This window comes from Typopeltis vanoorti, chromosome 26 (assembly GCF_054136105.1).
Source record: "Typopeltis vanoorti isolate ZY-2024b chromosome 26, IOZ_Tvanoo_1.0, whole genome shotgun sequence".
Taxonomy (NCBI): Eukaryota; Metazoa; Arthropoda; class Arachnida; order Uropygi; family Thelyphonidae; genus Typopeltis; species Typopeltis vanoorti.
Window position 1 is genome coordinate 7,184,789 of NC_143574.1, and position 24,054 is coordinate 7,208,842.

A 24,054-nucleotide genomic window follows, 5' to 3' on the forward strand; every position below is an offset into this window, starting at 1 on the left:
TTTCAGATAGAGTACTTTTTTACATGAATTAATGAACAAGTGGAACAAAATGGCAGAGTGCACTGCAGTGAATGAATTTAAACTGTGTTATAATACATATTGGAATAGTTAGTGTGGAATAATATTAATAATTTTGACTACATTAAAAAGTTTGCATGTGAAATATCATCACTAGTTGTATATGGAGTATGTTGATTTCATATGAATTGCCTCAGTATCCCATAATACAAAACATACTTCCTTTTAGAGATGTATATTGCTATGCATTATGGGACAGGTCTCTACCCAGACTGCTTTTGATCTTTATTGAGGTTAATAAGACTTCAGTAAAGGTCAAATAGTTCTGATGAGACTGGTTTTCTGAATACTCAATAAAGAAATTACTCTATAATTTTTCCATTCAGTGTTATTTCCCTTTCTTTATAAATTGGTACAATGAGAGAGAGAGAGAGATACTTTAGTCATTTGGAATTCACCCCTTATGAAGCCATATGGATATTATGCACTGTAGTTGGCATAGTTGGTTAAGTGGATAGTTCTTCCACTTTCTAATCAATAAGTTATGGATTTGAATCTCAATGAATGTTTTGTGATAAATGATTTGCATCACCCTGCATAATACCTATCATACTTCTGCTTAAACTCATTCTACCTCTAGCAATCCATTTTAATCATTCCCCACTCTTGAAACAAAAAATCTAAATAAAATCACTAGTTCTCTTCTTACTTGTCATGTATTGAAAAATTTCTTTGTATTGTTCTTATAGAATCTCTGTAGTAATTTATAGGTTTCTGTATGTCCCCCCCCCCATCAAATAAACTTCGCAACCCACACACCTTCAATCTGTCCTCATAGGGGACATTCCACAGACCTGTCACCATATTGATCACTTGAGAAAATTGAGAAATTTTTGCTGAGAAAATTTTTCTTCCCATTTCGATTCTGTCTTTTATTTCCATTTCTGGATTGCATTCTTCATTTAACACAGCATTTATGGTATCTAAAAGTTCATTCACATGATTTCCCCATTTGTTCCAATACTTCTTGATTGGATGTTTTGGCTATCCATAGAATTTTTTTAACATTTGTCTGTATAATCACATCTCAAAGGCATCAAGTTTTTTTATTGATGTTGTCGTCAAGGTCCAAGTTTCTGCACCATACAGCAGTACAGACCATAGCATTTAACCATGAATATTCTAAGCTCTAAATTTAAATTACAGTAACATAGTGTTGATTTCATCAGGAGAAAATGTTTTCTTGCTATTTCAATTCTAACTTTTATTTCCATTTCTGGATTGCATTCTTCATTTAACCAGCATCCAAGATATTTAAACTTTGTCACTCTTTCTATTTGTTTCCCATTTAAAGAAAGTGCTGAATTAAGAACTTGTATTTATTTATATATTTTTAATTTCATTTTTTCACTTTCTTCATGCACTAGTTCTGGAACATTTTGAAGATCCTGAATAACTGTGTCATCAACATATCGGATGTTACTGATCATTATTATTATTATTATTATTCGTGACACCTCCAAGGAGTCCAAAAACTCATCGCGGGAGGACACCTATTGTACAACTCTCCGTCTCCACCACTACACCAAACCTTTACTACCAATCATCAACATTAGTGCCATCTACTGGCCACTACCACCACCACCACAGCTAGTATTATTTTTTTTTGTCTGTAAATTGCATGTGTTCTGAAGGGCTGATCAGTGATTGGTGTCTTCACATTTTTTGTATATTCTTTTTTGAATTATTTTCATTTCACTATTTACATTAAGATTTTTTGAAATATGGCTTCTGAGTATATGTTAAAGAGAAGAGGTGACAGCACACATCCTTGCCTTACTCCTTGCTTGATGATAATGGAGTCTGTAATAATGTCATCAACTTGAGCAGATGCCTTTTGGTTCCAATATAAATTTTGAATGATCCTGATGTCTTTACCATCTAATCCAATTCTTTTTAATAGTTCAACCATTTTAGTATAGTGGACTCTGTCAAATGCTTTCTCGAATCGATGAAGCAAATGAATACTTCCTTGTTTTGGTCACTACATTTTTGGAATAAGATTTGATAACAGAAAAGAGCCACTCTCTCATTCCCAAACCATTTTTAAAGCTGAATTGAGGGTATCACTGATTGGTGTCTTCACATTTTTTGTGTATTCTTTTTTGAATTATTTTCAGAAACAATTTGAGAACATGACCCATTAGAACCGATCATTCTATAGTCATTACAAGTTTTTGCATTTGCTTTTTTAGGTAGCATGATGAAGGTTGACTGTAACCAGTCTTGAGGGATTATGCCTGTATTGTAGATCATATTAAAGTTTTACTAATATAGTAATGCCTTCTAATAACTTTTGAAATATGACTCCCCAGTGTTAACCCTGTAACTACCTCTCAACAGTTTAAAAGTCTCAATCATATAATTTTTCCTTCTTCTATCTACCAAACTCTGCAGTCCACATTCTCTCAGCCAATCCTCATAACTAACATTGTACAGTCCTCAAACCATCTTTGTTTTCTACCCCTGTATCCTTTCCACAGTTAATTTATCCCCTTCAAATCCTGGGGACCAAATTTGAGAACAATAGTCTAAGTGTGGTCTGATCACGGTCTTATACAATGGAACGACAACTCTTTTATCTCTGCAGGTCAGCGTCCTTCTCAGTATTGCAGCAATCGTCTGGGTTACCTTCACAACTTTTGCAATATGTTCCCTGAATTTCAGTTTTCTATCATTCATCACCCCCAGATCTCATCTCCCCTGCTTCCTCCAGTACAGTTCCTCCAATCGAGTATGCAGCCTCCCATCGATGTATCCCAAACTTCAAGACTTTACATTTTGCTACATTAAACCGACAAACCCCCATTCATTCGCCCATCTGTCTAGTTTATTCAAATCTTCTTGCAGGGCTACTGCATCTGCACTATTACTAATAACCCTTCCCAGCTTCACATCATCTGCAAACAACTGAATATCCCCTTGCAATCCATTGACAATGTCATTGATATAAAGGTTAAACAATATAGGTCCCAGTAGTGAGCCCTGTGGGACACCACTTGTAACTTTTTGCCTCCTATATTGCCCCACCACACACATCTCTCTGATACCTATCAGACAACCAATCCTGAATCCTGTTGACTAACCCGACATCTAAACCCATGTACTGCAACTTAAATATCAGCTTATTATGTTGTACCCTGTCAAATGCCTTTGCAAAATTGTATACTGCTCTTATCACTTTATTATAAAAGGCAATCAATCATATTACTAAAGCAAGAGTTCCCCTTAACAAATCCATGTTGACCTCTTACAGATAACATTATCCTTATCTGCCCAATGCTGTATATGATCCCTCACTAATTTCTCCAAGTTCTTAACAACTACTGATGAAACACAAACTGGCCTATAGTTAGACACATCCAGTCTGGAATAGCACTATCTTACCTTCCTTCCACTCCTTAGGCACCTTTCCCATAGCCAGACTTTCATTGAAAAGCTAGGTGAATGGAGCTGTCGGTTCTTTAGCACATTCTCTCAAAACTCTTGGTGAAATACCATCCAGTCCCACTGCTTTACTGCCATCCAGGGTACTCAGTATTTGGAACACACTCTCCTCTTGCACCTATAAACCTCGAATCTGCCCTATCCCTCTAGTATTAAAACTTACTTCTCCAGGATGAAATACTCCAGTAAAGTGTTTATTGAACAACTCCACTATGTCCTCTGCATCAGTCATTCTCTTCCCATTTTTATACCACAGTGTCATTCTTCAACAATCATTTCTCCTCCTACTGGCCACACAGCTTAAAAATTCCCTAGGATTTTCTTTGGATCTTAGTGCCAATCTCTTCTCATATTCTAGTTTTGCCTTCCTCACAATACTGGTTACTCTCCTGGCCTGCATCTTATATTCTTCATGTATCTGCCCTCCACTCGTCTCCTTCTATATCTTCCATAATATCTTTTTCAATTGCAGTTCCTGTTCGATATTGTTTGTCATCCACTTTACACCAAATTGTGTCCTCTTCTTCACTCATGGAATACAGCTTACTATTGCTGTTAACAAATATTCTTTCACAATTTCCCAAGCACTAATGATATCCTGTCCTTCCAATTCCGCCCACCATGGAACTGCCCCAAGTTGATGTCTGAGACTATTATAATTACTGCCTTATAATTCCATATACGTCTTTTTCTTTGATACTCCTGCATGTCTATTCATCTTTCAAGTCAAAACCACATGGTCACTCTCTCTCTCTCTCTCTCTCTCTCTCTTGACCTGGGAAAGAGATGTCATCTCAGTTATTATCAACTCTTCTGATGCTATGACCAAATCCAGAACACTTGAACCTCTTTTTCCCTCTATTGCATGTTGCCTAAGACATTTGTCATTCAAGAATTCTAGAAATTCCATTTCCTTATTATTACATGCATTTTCCTCTTCCCAATTTATACTGGTGTAGTTAAAATCTCCCATAACAATCATTCTTCTTGCACTTGCCAAGCTCAAATGCCTAAACATATCCTGCTCCTCACCCTCTGTGCTCCTTGGCTTGTAGCAACATCACACTAAATATCACGTCTTGGCCACTTCTACCTCACACCATATGCTTTCAAAACCATTAGTGTCACTGCCTTTTAAAGCCACCACTCTTATAGGACATAAGTCATCACTTATCATAAGCAGTACTCCACCACCACGTTTTCCTTTCCTATCCTGCCGAAAAATTCTGTATCCTGCTACTTCTATTCCTGTTATTATATCATCATCTGTCAACCACGTCTCAGAGATCCCAATAATCTTTGGCCAGGCTGATGCTATCAGTGTCACCAATTGATCTCCTTTATTCCAGATACCCCTGGCATTAGTAAAGCATAAATATGTCACTGCTTTTATACCTATCATTATCCCATCCAGACTCCACTGGACTCAGTGTTACCTGATGTTGTACCCCTAAAGTATGCACTGTCTATTTTGGGATTTTGCAAAGGCAGCTGATAGGGTGTCTTGTGCCATGTTTGTTTTTAAATTACAACATATTGCTTTGAATATCAGGTTAGAGGACTGGATTTATAACTGAATTTCTGATAGATATCAGAGTGTTATATATGGGGGAATACCAGAGAGTAGACAGATTATAGTGGGTTTCCACAGGGTTCAGTAGTGGGACCATTACTGTTCAGTTTTTATGTCAATGACTCAATTTATTTTAATGTGTCTACAGAGAGATATTATTATTATTATTATTATTACCACTCCAAGACCTCATGGAGTCAAAGACTCATCTGGGAGGTCCTTTTATCACACACACACAGCTCATCATACCATGTTTTAAATCCATTCAAACTCTTTGCAGACACCACACATTCTCAGGCAAGGCATTCCAATCATTCACAACTCTGCACGAATAAAACCTGCCTCTCACTCCCCTACTCACACCCTCTTTATACAGTTTCCAAGGATGACCTCTGGTTCTCCCCTGATCTCCCACTATTCTCTGTAAAACTTCTCCAGCATTGATCCTATAACAACCCATTACCAACTTGTAGGTCTGTATCATATCTCCCCCTCTTCCTCCTGTCCACCAGACTCTGCAAATTACATCTTCTCAATCTTTCCTCATACTCGACATTCCAGAGGTCAGAAACTACCTTAGTCAGTCTCCTTTGGACCCTTTCCAACATCTCTTCATCCTTCTGAAAACCCAGTGACCAAATCTGGGCACAATAGTCCATTTGTGGCCTAATCAAAGCCTTATACAATGGAACAAGAATCTCCCTACTTCTACACGTCAGTGTCCTCCACATCATTCCCAGAAGCCTTTGTGTTGTCTTCACAATTTTGGCGATGTGTCCCCTAAATTTTAGATCCTTATCCACTATCACTCCCAGATCTCTTATTTCCTCTACTTCCAACAATATATTCTCACCAAGCATAAATTCTGCATCCCATCTTTCTTTTCCAAATTTTAAAACCTTACATTTTGCAACATTGAATTCACATCCCCATTTCCGTGCCCAATCACTCAATCTATTCAAGTCTCCCTGTAAGGCCACAACACCTTCACTACACTTCATGGTTCGTCCCAACTTTGCATCATCTGCAAACAACTGAATATCTCCATCCATATCTTCACCTATATCATTAATATACAAGTTAAACAGTAATTCAGTTGTCATTGTTGCAGTGGCGGCTCGTGGCTTGAAATCTTGGGGGTGCTGCAACTTTCGAAATATACACACTGTAAGTACAGTGCATACGTGCTTGGATAAAATATCAAAATTATGGTGAAAATTTTTAAAAAAAATTCAACATGAAACAATATTGTTTATTATCAATAAAATTATACAGTTTGGTATAATTCAAAATTACTTAAAAATAAAATATATTCTTCTTGTTTTGTTTCATGATAAAATTATAATTTAGTATAATTCAAATTACTTAAAAATAAAATCCGTTATCATTACCCCAATAATGTTCTAAAATAAAAACTATAACAAATGTTATGTCTGTATTTGAAATGTCCAAATATTTAAAGAGACGGAGTAAATACGATAAGCACTACGAACACTCTACTACTGGTGCAAACTGCATATAAACAACAGTGGAACTGCACGACAGACAGTACTGCATTATGCTAATAGCTCGCATATCATTATGACATGCATATGCTTGCATGCGTAGCAATATGACACTGTGGTAAACACAATGCTGCTAGCGTCCTTCACCCTCCTAAGTGCTACAAGATCAAAAAAAAAAAAAAAAAAAAAATCAGCTAACGACTTTTTATTCCCGTATATACGGGAGTAGGCGAGGCCATTTAGCCCTATCTAACTTTTGGAGACTGAGTGGGCAATTCAATCTCCACTGGTACCAATCAGAGATAGATGGCCCAAGGCTATCACTAATTAAGCGGTATACAGTGAAAAGAGACGGATCATTCCATAGACGGATCATTTCAGATCATCCTTGTGAATGGGGGTGTCAGATCTTCTTCCAGTTGATGAGAGTGACTGTGAGATGATCACTTGAGTGATAACAAGCCAGATGAGGACTTCTGTGAAGAGAGGATATATGTGGGATTACAATCCCGGTGGTTATGCAAAGCTCATAAGTTGGTGCTATATAAATGAGGAATCGGATGGGAAGAACTTGAAGATTAATGCTGCATGGTCACTATTGAAGAACTGTTTGGCAGAGGCAATGTCTGAATGTATTCCAGGAGGTTAACTAAGGTATGTGTGAAATGGATGAATAAAGTGTGCGTGCGTGCATGTGTGTGTGTGATGATGATGATGATGATGATGATGATTACGGAAGGATTATATTACTTGATGAAAATGGTAGAATGATAGCTACTGCAGAAGACATAGTTGAGATATTAAATGAGCAATTCATAAAGCTATTTCATCCTCATGAGTTTGACATCATGCAGAGCATTGGTATAATGGGAAAGTAGGAAGAGGGATGGAGTAATTGAGTAGGAGGTACATGGTAAATTGAGTAAACCTGATGTTAATAAGCCAGTTGAACTTGATGATATTGTTATTATTAACACCTGACTGCAATGGAGTCAAAAGACTCATATAATGGGAGGTATACACAAAGCCCATCAAACCAGTAGAAGAAAGGATGATTATGAAAAAATTATATTGCTTGTTGAAAATGGTAGAATGATAGCTATGGCAGAAAATATTATTATTATTATTATTATTAACACCTCCATGGAGTCAAAAGAATCATCATTGGAGGAAGTAAAAGAAAGAATTATTATTATTATTATTATTATTATTATTAACAACACCAGACCTCCATGGGAGGTATATGCCGTACACACAAAACCCATCAAATTTGCTTTAAACTCATTGAATGTATCTGCATTCACCATAATGTCAGGCAATGCATTCTAATCACCAACTATTCTCCATGCAAAGAACCTACTCATTATGTCCCTGCTCACACCCTCCTTCTACAGCTCCCAGGTATATCCCCTTCCCCAATTCTATGAAATATTTCTCTGACATTAACTTGGTAACAACCTTTTATCAACTTAAATATCTTGATCATATCCCTCTGTTCCTCCTATTAACAAGGCTTTACAAACTGCATTCCTTCATTCTGCCTTCATATCCCACATTCCAAAAACCAGTTACCACCTTACTCAGTCTTCTCTAGACCCTTTACAATATATTCTCATTACCAGAGCTCTAGAAATATGACCTAAATCTACTAGCAACAAAAAAATTTTACTTGCCCAAGCCAGACTCAATTTTCATAATGCACTTGGTTACGTGAACCAGTCTTTGACGTGTCTTTGCAATTGTATTTTTTAAATAAATTGCAAATGCTTTTTAATATTAAGATTTTCAAGCATATAATTACATGAATTCAGCTTAATAAATTCATTAATTGTGTACTACAGTTACGTGAATTACATGAAATTGTGTACTAAATATGTACTACAGTATTTAATTAGATGGTGCCAGTTTTAATTTTTGTGATTATAATTATCGGTTTATTTTGTAAATGAAATGATGTTGTAAGAAAAGTACAATAATTTTTTTTTTAAAGAATACACTGTCTATTACTGATGTTGTGCATACTGTATATAAGTGTAAAGTTAATATTATTATTATTATTATTATTATGTGCACCTCCAAGGACTCAATGTGGGAGGGCACACTACTCAACTAAAACTTGCTACCTCCCTTATTTAATCCTCTGAACTACATGACATTACTACCCATCAAAACACAGTGCCATCTGCTACCCACCACCACCACCACTAGTATATATTGTCTGTTCTCTTGGCTGATTTTCCTATATGCTTTATGAAATATCCAAGAAAAAACCCAGCTAACTCTGAAGGAGATTAGCTAATTCACCTTGAACTGAAAAAGCACAGATAAAGATTACTCTCATCATGACAAGAATCAAACTATAAAACTAAATGAATGAATTTGATTAAAAATGTATTTATTTGAGCTAATTTAATTTAAATGTGTTCATGTTTTAAAAAATGTACTTGTTTTGTGATGAAAAACTGGTTCACACACACACACACACACACACACACACACACACACACACACACACACACACACACACACACACACACACACACACAGTTCCATGCATGCAGGAAGTTAAAAGAACACTATGATACTGCTGTGAGAGAAAGAGGATTTTTGGAACTTGATAGTAGATCTTTGTGAAGTCCTTCAAGATAGAAAAACATTCAAAAGTTGTGAATTGTTTTATGATAATGACAAGAGAACAACTGTTGGAAGAAGAAGTACGGCAGGTTGAGTTTTTAATGACTGTTTGTTTTTTCATAATCTTTCATATTAGAAAAAAATTTTTTGAATCTTAATGGAGATAAATGGATGGAAGAAAGCGAAGATGATTTGTTTACGTTGTGACTTTTAAAGAAAACTGGCAACTAAAATTGCAAATGTTTTTGTGATTCTTTAAAAGAGAACACTATAGTGAAACAAAAAGTGTAACTTATGTGAGGCTGAAAATTCACTCATCACTTGTCTCTGATAACTCTCCTGTGGCAAGTGGATTTCTGGAGTCCTGTTCATTACCATGAAAACCTGGGGATCAATTCTGTGCATAATAATCCATATAAGGAGTAATCAAAGCCTTATACAATGGAACCAGAACCTCTATTTCTGTGCATTAAGGTCCTCCACATCATTGACATAATCTCATGTGATGAGTTTACGGCTTGTGCAATGTGACCTCTGAACTTCAGATCCTTGTCCACCACACTGTAAGGTCTCTTGTCTCCACAATTTCCTCTAGAATTTTCCCAAGTGTGTACTTTGCATCCCATTATTGCCAACCAAATTTCAAAACTTTACACTTTGCAACACTGAACTGACAGATCCATACTGTTGTCTATTCATGCAATCTATTTAAGTCCTTCTGTAAGGCCACAACATTTGCTTCATTCCACATCACTCTCTCTCCAGCTTTGCACCATCTGCAAACAGTTGTATATCAAAAGCTAAACCCATTCCAGTATTGTTAATATACAAATTAAATAACAATGGTCCCAAAACAGATCCCTATGGCACACCACTAGTTACTTACCTCTTCCTGGATACTGCACCCCCCATACACAACTTGCTGATATCTATCTGAGAGCCAGTTGCCTATCCAACTGACTAATCTCTCATCTGATCCCATCTGCTCCATGTTACTTACCAACTTGTGGTGTGGCAGTCTATCAAAAGCCTTTGCAAAATCTAAGTATACCACTATAAATGCATCTCCCTTCTCCAGTGCATTCGTCACCTTGTTATAGTACATAAGAAAGTTGGTAAAACATTACATGACCTCTCTTTAACAAACCCACACTGACAAGCAGAGAATATTGCTCTTAATATCCCACTTTTGTATCCTACCTTTCACCAACCTCTCCAATACCTTAACTATAACTCCAGATATATAGATCAGCCTATAATTTTTAGCCTTTTTAGCCTTCACTATCTTTGTGAAGCAGAACAATTTTACCTTCCTTGCACTCTTTTGGGACTTGTACTGTTACAAGACTCTTGTTAAACAGGTATGCCAAGGCTGATGCTAACTCCCTGGAAAATTCCTTAAGAAAAGTGGCTATTGCCTTATTGACAGCTAGCTTACTTAACTCCTTATATACCTCTTGCTTTCTCACCAGTAAATTTTCTCTCTGCACTTGAGCTTCTGATTTCACAGTGAGAATGAAACACCCTGATAATATGTGTATGGAGACGAATGAATCATCCCCATACACATTCACTACTATTTCCAACATCCACCCTCCCTATGCCATGTTTCTCTGTCTATCCTGACTCTCTCCGTACCCATGTTTTTTCTCACACTACTACTATTTTCATTACCAAGCACTTCAGTCTCTTCTATTTCACTTTCCTGATCTATCCTGACTCTCCCCATACCCTTATTCCTCTTGCATTCCCATTCTCTCTTCTTCTCTTTCTCACACTACTACTATTTCCATTACCAAGTACTTCAGTCTCTTCTATTTCACTTTCCTGATCTTTCACTTCACCTCATAGTTTCTCTGTATCACACATAGTGCACTTCCTTCTAGCAACAGTTTCTCCAGTCACTCACTCCAAGCCATTCATATGCAGTCTGTCACTTTTGTACAAATCCATTTGTACAAATTCTTCTCTATATCACTGCATGTTTTGTGGGAATATTCCATTGAGATAACAACTGCCTTGATGTACTTATTTAACATGAATCTTACAATCTGCTAAGTTCCAAAAGGGTGGAAAGATGGCAAACTTGCTTTGCTTCATAAGGGAGGTGAAGACTGTGGCTTCAAATTATAGGTCAATCTGTGTGTGTCTTGAGTTATTTTAGAGGGAGATTATTGAGAGCCAAGATTAAGAATTGGGTTGATATCCATGAGGACTCCCTTGCTCACTGTTACTTCCTGAGATCTCCTCTTACTAACATCATACTTCCAGCAAACTATTACTCTTGTATGATTCCATCTTTCCTGCAAAATCATCCAATATGTTGATAAACTTCACTATTTTCACCTCACATATCTCTTGTAACCTTTTATTTATGATTGTTGCTCATCATCTCAACTTATATCATGCATCCTTTCCTACCACACTATGTTATCTTTTAATCTCTTCAACAACCTACTGACATCCATTCTCATTTTCACACTTACAGTATACCCTCCTACAATATAATACAAGTGGAGTGCATTTACTGAAAGAATGATGAGTGCAGATGAGTGAAGATCAGTGAATTTAAGATGTAGTTTGAACACTGTGTTTGATAGTGAAGATCTCTCAATGAAGCTTTTGATTCCATGGAGTGCTGGCGATGATAATTATAATAACATTGCAGTACTTATTCATTTTAACAGTCATCTTATTCATCAGGCTCACTACTGTTGTCATATCCAGACAACACACATACTAAGTCTCTCACTCTCATCTGCATTACTTGCAAACATCTCTCTCTCTCTCTCTCTCTCTCTCTCTCTCTCTCTCTCACACACACACACACACACACACACACCTTCATACTCAGTTCATGCTACCTCTGAAATCATTATTTAGTCTCCATTATAAGCTCATCCACTTTCTCTTCCTGTCTTATATCCATTGTAACACTGTCTTTCTTAACAAACACGCTTTCAAGATGCTTTTATACTGCACATTCAAAATCATGAAATCTGCACAATCTACTTTCTTTACTATTCCACTTTGCATATCCTACTATTCCTCCTATCCATTTATCATTTTTATTCCTTATACTTTTCTCTCATACTCCTGCTTTCGATTTATTCATATCCTCTTCTCTCTTTCTCTTCCATGTCTATCAACAAGTCAATTTCATAATCATTAAGTGTTTATTAGCCAGTCTGGTTGGCCAAGTAGTTAGCATATCTGCTCTCCAGCCAAAAGGCTGCAGGTTTGAATCCTGCTGTGGGCATGGATGTTTGTGATTGTCTGTTAAAATACTATTGTGGTGGTGGGTGGTAAATGGCATTGGTGTAGTTGGTGGATTGAGTGTTGGAGAAAGAGTTGTAGAGCAGGTGCCCTTCCTCAATGAGTCTTTGGACTCCCTGGAGGTGTCACATAATAATAATAATAATTATTATTATTACTCATGATTATGATTGATTATTATATTCTACAATTTTTGGTCATTATGGAACATTCCATGATATATGTCTTAAATAGTTTTCATTTTATTCTTTGACTTAAATTTTATTGAAAGCATATAAATAAAATATATTTATGATTTATTTATTTTTATTTATATATTTATTTATTTATTCATTTTTATTTACAGATGTTACTACATTATTAGTGAACTATGCTGTAGCATAGTCAGATTTTGGGATAAATTCATAGATCTGTGTTTTTTTTTATTTGAATTATAAGATTATTTTTTCTGTCACAGGATGATATAAACAATGGCATGGAAGCTTTGAGAAATGGTGTGATAGTAGCTAATAAAAGGCGAAGAAAAGGAGCTCTTGTTTACATCAGTAAGATAATAAAAGGCGTAGATTATAACATCTATTCTGAAGGTAAAATTTTTCAAAAAATTGATAGGATTTTGCAGTAAAATTTGAAATATATCTGTTTGTTCTAACTGTTATAATTTTACACAAATTTAATGTTATTAGCATCAGATTATGCACGACTTGGGAGGATTATACGGAGTGAGCTAGATATTGTGTTCATTCAGGAGAATTGAATAGACTGACAGTATAGTAGATCAGTGGGGTTAAGAGTGTAATGTTGCAAAGTGAAAGTTGCACTTTGGTTAAAAGAGAGAAGTTATGAGACAGAAGTGGATGAGATATAGGGTTGTTAGTAGTTAGCATGCACAGGCTTAGTTAATATCTGGGACCAAACCTGATAGCAATGAATCTGGAGCTTTCCAGTGAGTTATTAATAAATCCTGCTGCCACTTACTCGCCTGGAGGGGAGTCCAAGTATGTGGTATGCAAAAGGAACTGCCCAGTTCTTACATAATCAAGAGACTGCATTCCCCTGTGTGGGCAGTATCCCTGCAAGTCTTCCACCTCCCATTGCATACCCTTATTTTTTATTTAATTATTCTCCCACATACAATGAGGGACAACTTATTGAAATACAGTTATACTGTGGATTGCAAAAAATCTTACACAAGAAACTATTAAAAAAAGAACATATAAACAATAAAAATCCAACCAAAAAAGCACCAACAATTCAAGAAAAACAAATATTAATAAACCTCACAAAAATAAATTTCCATATCTACTTCACAAATATTCATGTCCTCAATACCAATTTAAATTGTGTCCCATCACCACCACCTACAGTCATCAAATTCAGACATTATTATTATTATTATTATTATTATTATCTGAGACCTCAGGGAAGTCAAGGACTCATTGAGGGAGGCTATAAATCACCCAAACCAGCTGTCATACCTTACTCCCTCAAGATGAAGACAGTCAGATTCATTTTTTACCTATTATAGAATCACTTGAGTCATTCTTTCACCATCCTCTCATCATCTCTCATGAACAAACTTCTATCCTCTGTTCCAGAGGATAGAAGTTTGTTTGTAGGATTGGATATGTAAAAAAAATATTATTATTATTATTATTATTACGGGTATCTCTATGGAGTCAGTAGACTCATCGCGGGAGACCCAAACTATCAAAACAATATTTATCACATCTCTTTTTGAATTCATTTACAGACAAAGAACTCGCAACTGAGTCAGGCAATGCATTCCACTCATTCACCACCCTCCAGGGAAAAAACCTTGTTCTCAGACTCTTGTTAACCACACTTTCCCTTAATTTCCAGGGTGACCTCTTGTTCTTCTATCACTATCACATAGCTGAAACATTTCCCCTGCATCAATCCTATAAAAACCTTTCAGCAATTTAAATGTTTCTATCATATCCCCCTCTTCTCCGCCTATCAACCAACCTCTGCAATCCACACGCTCTCAATCTATCAATGTAGGGAGCATTTCTTACTTGGCTCACCAACCTAGTCACTCTCCTCTGAACCCTCTCCACAGCCTCCTCCTCTCCAAAGAATCCAGGTGACCAGACCTGAGCACAGTAATCCAAATGTGGAAGTATCAACGCTTTATAAAGGGGAATAATAACGTCTTTATCTCTGGATGTTAGTGTGTTCCTCAATAACCAAGTAATCCTATGCGCAATCTTGGACACCTTAGCAATGTGTCCCCTGAACTTCATCTCCCTATCCACCAACACCCCTAAGTCCCTAGCCTCATCAATCTCTTGGAGTAATGTTCCATCAATGTAGTACACAACTGGTAATCTTTTAATCCCAAAATGCATAACTTTACACTTTTCCACATTGAACTGACATCCATTACCTTTTGCCAGCTTATTTAAATCATCCTGCAAACTCTCAACATCAGCTTGATTTTTTATTGTGCTACCCAACTTTGCATCATCAGCAAACAACTGAATATCTCCCTTTAAGTCATTTCCTATATCGTTTATGTACAAATTAAACAACAATGGCCCAAGCACAGAGCCCTGAGGCACACCACTGGTCACCTGCCTCATCCTTGACGCAGCTTCTCCATACACCACCTTCTGGTATCTCTTCCTGAGCCATTCTCCTATCTATATTACCAGTTTAGTATCCATTCCCATCTGCTCCAATTTGTGTAACAGTATTCCATGGGGTATCCTGTCAAAAGCCTTAGCAAAATCCAGAAGTACCACTTTGTAGCCATTTCGTTTGTCCAATTCAGATGTCATTCTATTATAAAAAGTTAACAAAACCATGTTGGCTCCTATAGAGTATCATATCCTGATCCACCCATTCTTGAATTTTGTATTTAACCAACTTTTCCAATACTTTTACCACCACTTCCGAGATGGTAAAATAATTTCAATAAAATTAATAAATAATAAATAATTCTCCCGAGATGGTAAATAATAATTTTTTTTTAATTTAAAAAAAATGATTCCTTTACTGTGGAGAAGCAATTGGTGAATATTGTTAAATGAAGTGTAGTAGAATAGCCTTACTCTCAGTAAAGCTACTGTATCACTGTAACAAAAAGCCTTTCAGCTTATACTTGGGCCAGTGAGTCCAGATCTGGCCATTTAGTTTTTTGGTAAAAACTTTGCAAAGATATGAAAATTAAGTGGATATTAAATCCAGCATTATTTCAAAGCCAAATATAGAAACTATAAAAGTTTCGTATGAAATTTGACCATACAAAACTTTTATAGTTTCTATATTCGACTTTGAAATAATGCTGGATTTAATATCTACTTAATTTTTATAAATTTGCATCGCCGAAGTGAAGCCTTTTGGCTCTTTATTTTAATAAATTCTTTGGAAAGAATTTAAAGACAAGTAACTAAGGCAACATCAAGCTTCTGGAATGTTGGTCATGAAAGTAGATTATTATTATTATATGAGACTTCAGGGAATCAAGAACTCATCAAGAGAGAGGCTATAAATCACCCAAATCAGTTTGGGTGATTTATAGCCTCTCTTCACCCAAAATTTTCTTAAATTCATTCACACTAGATGCACTCACTACCTCTAAAGGCAAACTATTCCACCCACTCACTTCCTTGGATGCCCCTGTGTTCTCTCCCCACCTTCCATATAACAAAAAATTTCATCAGATGATATCCTGTAACACCCATTCAGAAGCTTATAGACCTCTATCATATCATCCCCACTTTCTGCTATTAACCAGAGTTTGTAATCCACATACTCACAATCTGTCCTCATAATCCAGATATAATCTTTGTAACTCTTCTTTGCACTCTTTCCACAGCTTCTTTATCCCCTTGGAGACCAAATCTGTACACAACAATCCAGAGGCAAAATGACTTCCTTATCTTTAGATGTCAAGGTTCGCTTCAGCATCGCAATTATCCTCTGAGTTGTTGTGTAGAGGCTTAAGTGCTGTGAGGACATTATGTTGGAGGTTTAATGGATTTTTTACAACACTCAAAAAGAATTAAAATAGAATTTAATACTTCATATATTTCGTCCTAGTCACTAAGACATCTACGGGGATTACAAAGAGAATTAATGTAACATGCACACAAAAACTTACAATACTAAGCCCAACCACGTGGGTGACAATAAAGTCCTATCTAGGTGGAGCGCCCTCTAAGGGCAGTTGTATGTGGCCTGGAATGTAAGGTGGGACCTCTGGTGATGACAAGCAGATAGAGGGAACCGCCATGGGCTCCCCCCTCTCACTCCCCCTTGCCAATTTCTATATGGAAGATTTCGAAAAATGAGCCATAGACTCAGCCCCACTCAAACCTTCTATCTGGCTAAGATATGTAGATGATGTGTTCTCTGTTTGGCCTCATGGCCCAGACACATTAGATTCCTTCCTTGGTCATCTCAATAGCCTACATCCAAGAATCCAGTTTACTATGGAAAAGGAAAAGAACAATTGTTTACCCTTCCTAGACACCTTAGTCACGTGCCTGCCTAATGATACACTTGCCTTCACTGTATACAGAAAACCCACACACACAGGCAGATACATTCACAAACTCTCCCACCACCACCCCTCACAACAATATGACATCATTAAAACCCTTACCAAGAGAGCCCACAATCTTTGTTCCAGTGGAACCGCCCTCACTACTAAGCTTAACCACATACACAGAACTTTTCTCTCCAATGGCTACAGCGAACACAGCATCAAAAAAATAATCAATTCCTCCCCCATTCCCCGTCCCTCTCATCAACAAGAATTTAAAAATGCCATCACCATACCCTACATCCGTGGCACTTCGGAAAAAATAGCCAAGATACTAAAAAAGTATAACCTACACACAGCATATAAGCCCTACCGCAAACTGGCTACCCTTATCCGTTCTACGAAAGATCAGCTCCCTCCTCTCTCTCTCTGCCTGGAGTTTACAAAGTACCCTGTTCCTGTAAGCTTGCGTACTTTGGACAGACAGGCAGATCAGCATCCATCCGCCTAGAGGAACACAAGTCATACATCGTTAAACACAACTATGGCCATTCAGGCTTGGCTGACCATGTTTTGGACACCACCCACAGAGTATCATGGAAGAAAACCACCATGCTCCACCACAGCAAATTCAAGAAAGAGAGACTTTTCTTAGAAGCAGCAGCAGCTCTCAAAAACCAACCAAATCTTAACAAATACGGTTGCATTAAGCTTCCGAAGATTTGGGAAACAGTCATCACCAGAGGTCCCACCTTACATTCCAAGCCACCTACAACTGCCCTTAGAGGGCGCTCCACCTAGATAGGACTTTATTGTCACCCACGTGGTTGGGCTTAGTATTGTAAGTTTTTGTGTGCATGTTACATTAATTGTCTTTGTAATCCCCGTAGATGTCCTAGTGACTAGGACGAAATATAGGAAGTATTAAATTCTATTTTAATTCTTTTTGAGTGTTGTAAAAAATCCATTAAACCTCTGAGTTGTATTTTGCAACTTTTGCTATGTGACCTTTGAACTTCAAATTCCTATCCACCATTAAGCCAAGGACTCTAGCATCATCAATTTCTTGTTGCATAACTCTGCTAATATATTATGCTGCTAGAAATCTCATCATGCTAAGATGCGTAACTTTACACTTACTAACATTAAACTGACAGCCATTTTTGTTTGCTGAAATTTCTATCCTTTTCAAATCATTTTGTAAATGATGAATATCATTAGCATCCCTGATTTCCCTGCCTATCTTCACATCATTGGCAAACAATTGCACACATGTCCTGTTAGACCCTTTCTAATGTCATTACTGTACAGATTGACAACAATGACCAATGGACTGAACCCTGAGATACACCATTGGCCACCTTAAATCTGGAAGAACCCACTGTATACCACTTTTTGATCAACCATCTCCTGATCCTAGTCAAGAGTTTATAGTCCAATCCCAAATTCTCTAGTTTATGCAACAGCTTTTCATGTGGTATCCCATCAAATGCCTTAGCAAAATCCAACATTATCATAGTGTATTCATTCCCTTTATCCAACTAGGCCATAACATTGTTATAAAATATGAGCAAATTGCTAAAACATGACCTTCCTTTAATAAACCCATGCTACTCCTTGCAGAGTATAGCTTGTTTGTCTACCCATTTCTGTATGCAAGTTCTTACCAACTTCTCTAAAATCTTCAATACCACACCAGAGATGCTGATAGGTCGGTAGTTAGACACATCAGTTTTTGCATCACCCTTGTAGGAACTATCATACATTCCTTCCATTCCTGTGGTATCATTCCTGTGCTGAGACTCAGGTTATACAAGCATGTGAAAGGCCTAGCCAATTTGGCTGAACATTTCTTTAGCAAATGGGCTGATATTCCATCTGTCCCTATTGACAAATTCTTATCCAGGTTATGCAACATTATTCCTAATAGAACCTCCACTAGCAACCTAAACAACTACTATCCACCTGAACTGCCCTTGTACAATTTCTTCTGCCACAAGGGTGGCACTTGTGTATTCATCAGAACTGGCAACTAGTGTCAGAGAATGCAAAAATCTTTAATCCCCCTTGTTTGATTTGCTCTGCCTCAAAATTCCCTACAACCCATACTGCATTCATCTACTATTCCTCAAATTCAGCTAATAAAGCTAGTCAAAATGCCCAGATAATGAGATCATCTTCATTCATCTACTAATCAAGCAAGCAGGGATGCTGAGATTATTTGCCATTAGCAATGACTAAAATGCAGATAGTCCATCTTTTTATCAGAGTAGTAGATCACAACCTGATCCAAGTTTCCTGCACCACTTCAGAACAACCTATTCCAAGCCATTCTCAATCTCATGTCAATGACACCCCCCCCTCCTTCCCATGGTCTGACTACTGTTTCAAGTCTCACCTATCCAGGCCAAATAACAGAAATAATTATAACGAATGAAGGCCTTCATCCCTCACTCCACTCAAAATTCAAAATTCCTGTCAAAATGCCAAGGCTGCTCATGACAAACATTTCAGCACATCAAATGGCTTTTGATGAAAACTTTAGCATCACACTTGGCCTACATTGCAGTTTTAACAACTGAAACAAAAAATCATCAGTATATCTAAATCTGATTTTGAAAGGATCAAATTCCACAAACTTACCTCTGGTGCTAATATTAGGCATTCAAGCCTTCTAAACCCTAGGGCATAACTTCTACCTGCCTATGCCTCCAGCGTTCTCACATCCAGATGGTACTATTTAACATTACCCAAAGATGAGGCTGATCTACTGGCATCATTCTTCTTTTCCGATTTCTGCATTGAAGACTGTGGAAAAATACTCCCCCCCCCACACACATATATACACTACCAAGAACCTCATTCTAGTGCCACCTCTAGTTTTCTGCCAAGAAAACTAGAGGTGGCATGTGATCATGATGGCATACCTCCTATTGTGCTAAAAACTTGTTCTCCAGAATTAATACCCATCCTAAATTGCCTCTTCAATCTTTCTCACTTGAAGTACTCTATAGCATGGAAACAAGCCTACATTCTGCATTGAAGACTGTGGAAAAATACCCCCCCCACACACACATATACACTACCAAGAACCCCATTCTAGTGCCACCTCTAGTTTTCTGCCAAGAAAGAAATCAGAATAATCCTGAATGGCTTGGACATAAACATGGCTGGCATGTGATCATGATGGCATACCTCCTATTGTGCTAAAAACTTGTTCTCCAGAATTAATACCCATCCTATATTGCCTCTTCAATCTTTCTCACTTGAATTACTTTCTATAGCATGGAAACAAGCCTACATTCAGCCCATTATGAAAAAAGGTGATCAAAGTTATTCAATAAATTACCATCTAATTTCTGTCACTTAATTTCTCTCAAAAATAAAGCAGAAGATCACCAACAGCCTACTTTTACACTACCTAGATGCTCACCACTTGATTAGTAACCCACAGTATGCACTCTCAATATGCAGCTGATCTTCTAATATTCATTTCCCACCTAGACTCAAGTTTTGGAGAAACTCTCATGATTGCTCTTGACATTTAAGGCATTGATTGGGTCTGGTGCAGAGGTCTGCCTAGCAAACTACCATCCTATTGTAGTTTGCTAGGCAGACCATCAGTTATATTCTCTTTTTCACTAGTTTTGCACACACAGTCACACACACTCTTACTTGCCATCCTGAGCTACCATCAGTAGCTCAGGCAGCATAGACAAAGCCCTTTGGTCAGAAAGACCTGGATTAAATTCCCATCCATGATGTGAGGAACCTTTACCTGGTCTCTTTTGCCGAAAGGTGAGTTAACTGGTCTCATACAGAGGTAGGGGTTTTTTTCACCCGGAAATTCGGGTTTTTGTCCCCCAAAACAGGCAAACCGTCCCATGAACACACACAGATTACAGTCAGTAATACTTAAGGCCAAGCCATAGGCCTGATTTGTCAGGTATATGATCAAAAATAGGTCTTGCGCCTGGATAAAAATGGAAGGATGGAGATGGTGCTGTACTTCCCTTTAAAAAAAAAGGGGGGGGGGGACATAGAGTAGCAAGTAAAGCTGAGATGACAAGTAAGAGTGTGCGACTGTGTGTGCAAAACTAGTGAAAAAGAGAATATAACTGACAGTAAGATGTACAAGACTGACAGTGAAAAAGAAAAAGTGATTTGAAAGCAGAGTTGCTGAAGATGAGAAAAGAGATGAAGCATATGTGTAGTGAAATGAAGAGAATTGTAAATATGCAGGAAAGAGTGAAGAAAAAAGAATGGAATGAAAGATGGCCATATTGAAATGTGTAATGAATGATTCATGAGTGGCACTATATGGAGATTGAGTTATTAGAGGTATGGCATATCAGAGGATGCACAAGGTTTGTTTGCCTAGAAGAAGAATAAGCAGAGTGATTGAGTGTTGGATATGTGGAGTAACCAAGCAGGAAGAGTTGAGAGTGGTAGCAGGAATGAGTGATCTGGTTGGAAACAAGGAAAATGTGAGAACAGGCATCAAGAGGTTGCTGAAGAAAGTAAAATATAATAGTGTGGTGGAAAAGGCTGTTGGTATTCTGCCCAGGTATGACAGTGATGAGTTGAAATGGAGGGCAGGGATCATGAATATGTTAGCAAAGATTTGTGAGGAGAACAGAATGCAATTTTTGAATATGTGGGATGAGTTTGAGGGATGAATGGAACCATATAAAAGCACTGGACTGCATTTAATGGTTTTGGTGTCAGTCATCTGTAGAAGCTGTTTGATAGAAGGAGAGATGACTGCAGAGAATAGATCTGAGTAAGTGAAGAGTAAGGTGGAAGAGATTAAAAGAGGGCTTATGAATGGAGGAAGTGAGTAACATGAATGAACAGAATGAGAGAGAGAGAGAGCAGGGGTGATGGGAGAGCAGAGAAATGGAGGTGAGTAAGAGTGGACAGGGATACAAGTGTGAGAAGGGTGGTGCTGGAAGCAGACTTAAATGTGCGATCACATAAGAAGGAATGAGATGGAATCACCTGGGGAGAAAGCATATGGATCTGGAGAGGGTTGTGAGATGGATAATATAAGAGAGAGGAATGACCATGGGAAGGTGTGGAGTCACATCTGAGAGTGAGTGAGACATGTATTGGCAGGACTTGTTATGGAACCTGAAATTAACTGGATGAAGACAACATGACCGGAATAGAGATGGAGGAGTTTATGATGTTTTTTTTTGTGAAGATAGCAAAGACAAAAAAAAGGGAGGTGGAGTGCTATTGTTGATAGAAAAGGAGGTTTTTCCATGTAAGGTAGAGATGCAAGAAAGAAATAACAGCAGTGGTTCTGGGGTAGTATTGTGTTAGGTAGATGTAGATAGAATGAAATGTTTAGTTGGATGTTGCCATAGCCCTCATAATATGGAGAATAGTAACAATGAAATGTATAAGCAAATTATCTAATAAAATAAGAAAAGAATCATCATTATGGGTGATTTTAGTTATGGTAATGTAGCTTGAGATGAAGTGATGGGGGTGAGTAAGAGTGGACAGGGATACAAGTGTGAGAAGGGTGGTGCTGGAAGTAGACTTAAATGTGTGATCACACAAGAAGGAATGAGATGGGATCACCTGGGGAGAAAGCATATGGATCTGGAGAGGGTTGTGAGATGGATAATATAAGAGAGGAATGACATTTGAGAATAAAGAGAATGAATTTTTTGGTTTTTTTCAGTGATACCTTGAGCAGTATGTAAGAGAGGGCATCCAAGGATCAAGAGTCTTGGATATGATCATCTTATCAGAGAATGTCGTTATAAATGAAGTGAAGAAATCTCCCTCCAGTTGGTGAGAGTGACCACGAAGTGATTATTTGGGTGGTTGCCAGCTATATGAAGACCTCTGTGAGGAAAGGATATATGTGGAACTACAAGGTTGGTGATAATGGAAATCTTTGGAAACAGTATCTATATATCATGGAATGAGGGTTAGATGGAAGGATCAGTGCTGCTAGATGTATTCCAAGGATCAGAAGTTTAAATAAAATATGGCGAATGAAGAAGTTAAGCATGCAATCTTAAGGAAAAAGGCTTTATAGGGACACCATAAGATGAGTAGTAGTAGTAATAATAATCAGCTGTACAAGGAGAATAAAGAACATGCAAGGAAAATTACTTGCTTGGTAAGGATTGTAAAAGCAGCAACTAGCTAATGAGGGAAAAATAATCCCAAGGAGTGCTTGTGAATGTGCTGTGACAATCACACACTGTATCACTGTTATATAAAGTGATTTATATAGCAGTGATATATAAATATCACTGCTATGTTTAACACTAACATGTAGAAATAAGGAGATGGTTCAACTATTGCCTAGTGTTTTGATCAACTGTATCTGACTGTTATGTGCAAATTTAGTCACTTAGTTTTCATTATAATAAAACTGGAGAGAGTCAAAAAATAGTTGAAACAACACCAACTGGGAATAAAATTCTCTCACCTTGTCATAATTATTATCCAAGCTTTGCATCCGCAGGTAACAGTGGGATGAATTATGCGTTTAAATGTCTGTACTTTATTCCTTTAATGGATATCCTTTAAGCTGGATGTGGCTATGAGGAGAGGTTAGGGAAATATAAATTACACTGCTAAGTGAATAAGCAGAGAGAGAAAGAGAATGAGATAATGTGACTTTACATTGGTGAAAGTTACCTTAGTTTATAAAATCACATGTGAAAAGAAAATACATTTCACCTATTAAATAATGGATTTCTAAGTTTATCATAATTAAAGATGACATCAGTCCGATTGGCTTACTTTTTAATGATTAAGGATTAAAAAATGTTGAGTTTGAGCAAGTTAATTAAATCAAAAATTTAAAGTGCCATATGCATTTCAAACTTGTATTTATTTTTTCTTAATTGTGATTGTAACGAGTTTTATGAAATAGCTGTTTTATGTACATACTGTACATCCACAGATGCGAGACCATTTGACACTTATGTGCATGTCAGAAGAAGGAGAATCCATTTCATTAATAGGGTAATCAATCTGTCTTGTGGGATGAGTTG

At 37.2% G+C, this 24,054-nt stretch overlaps 1 protein-coding gene across 3 annotated transcripts in view; it reads left to right on the forward strand.

Annotated features, from left to right (window-relative positions):
* The window catches only part of LOC150092294 (tetratricopeptide repeat protein 39B-like), a 240,941-nt gene that overhangs the window by 95,315 nt on the left and 121,572 nt on the right, over positions 1–24,054 (forward strand). For all 3 annotated transcript variants that reach the window (XM_090414906.1, XM_090414907.1, XM_090414908.1), the window contains exon 5: positions 12,971–13,100. In XM_090414906.1, the coding sequence (XP_090271032.1) occupies positions 12,971–13,100 (130 nt within the window). The remainder of the gene's footprint in view (positions 1–12,970; positions 13,101–24,054) is intronic.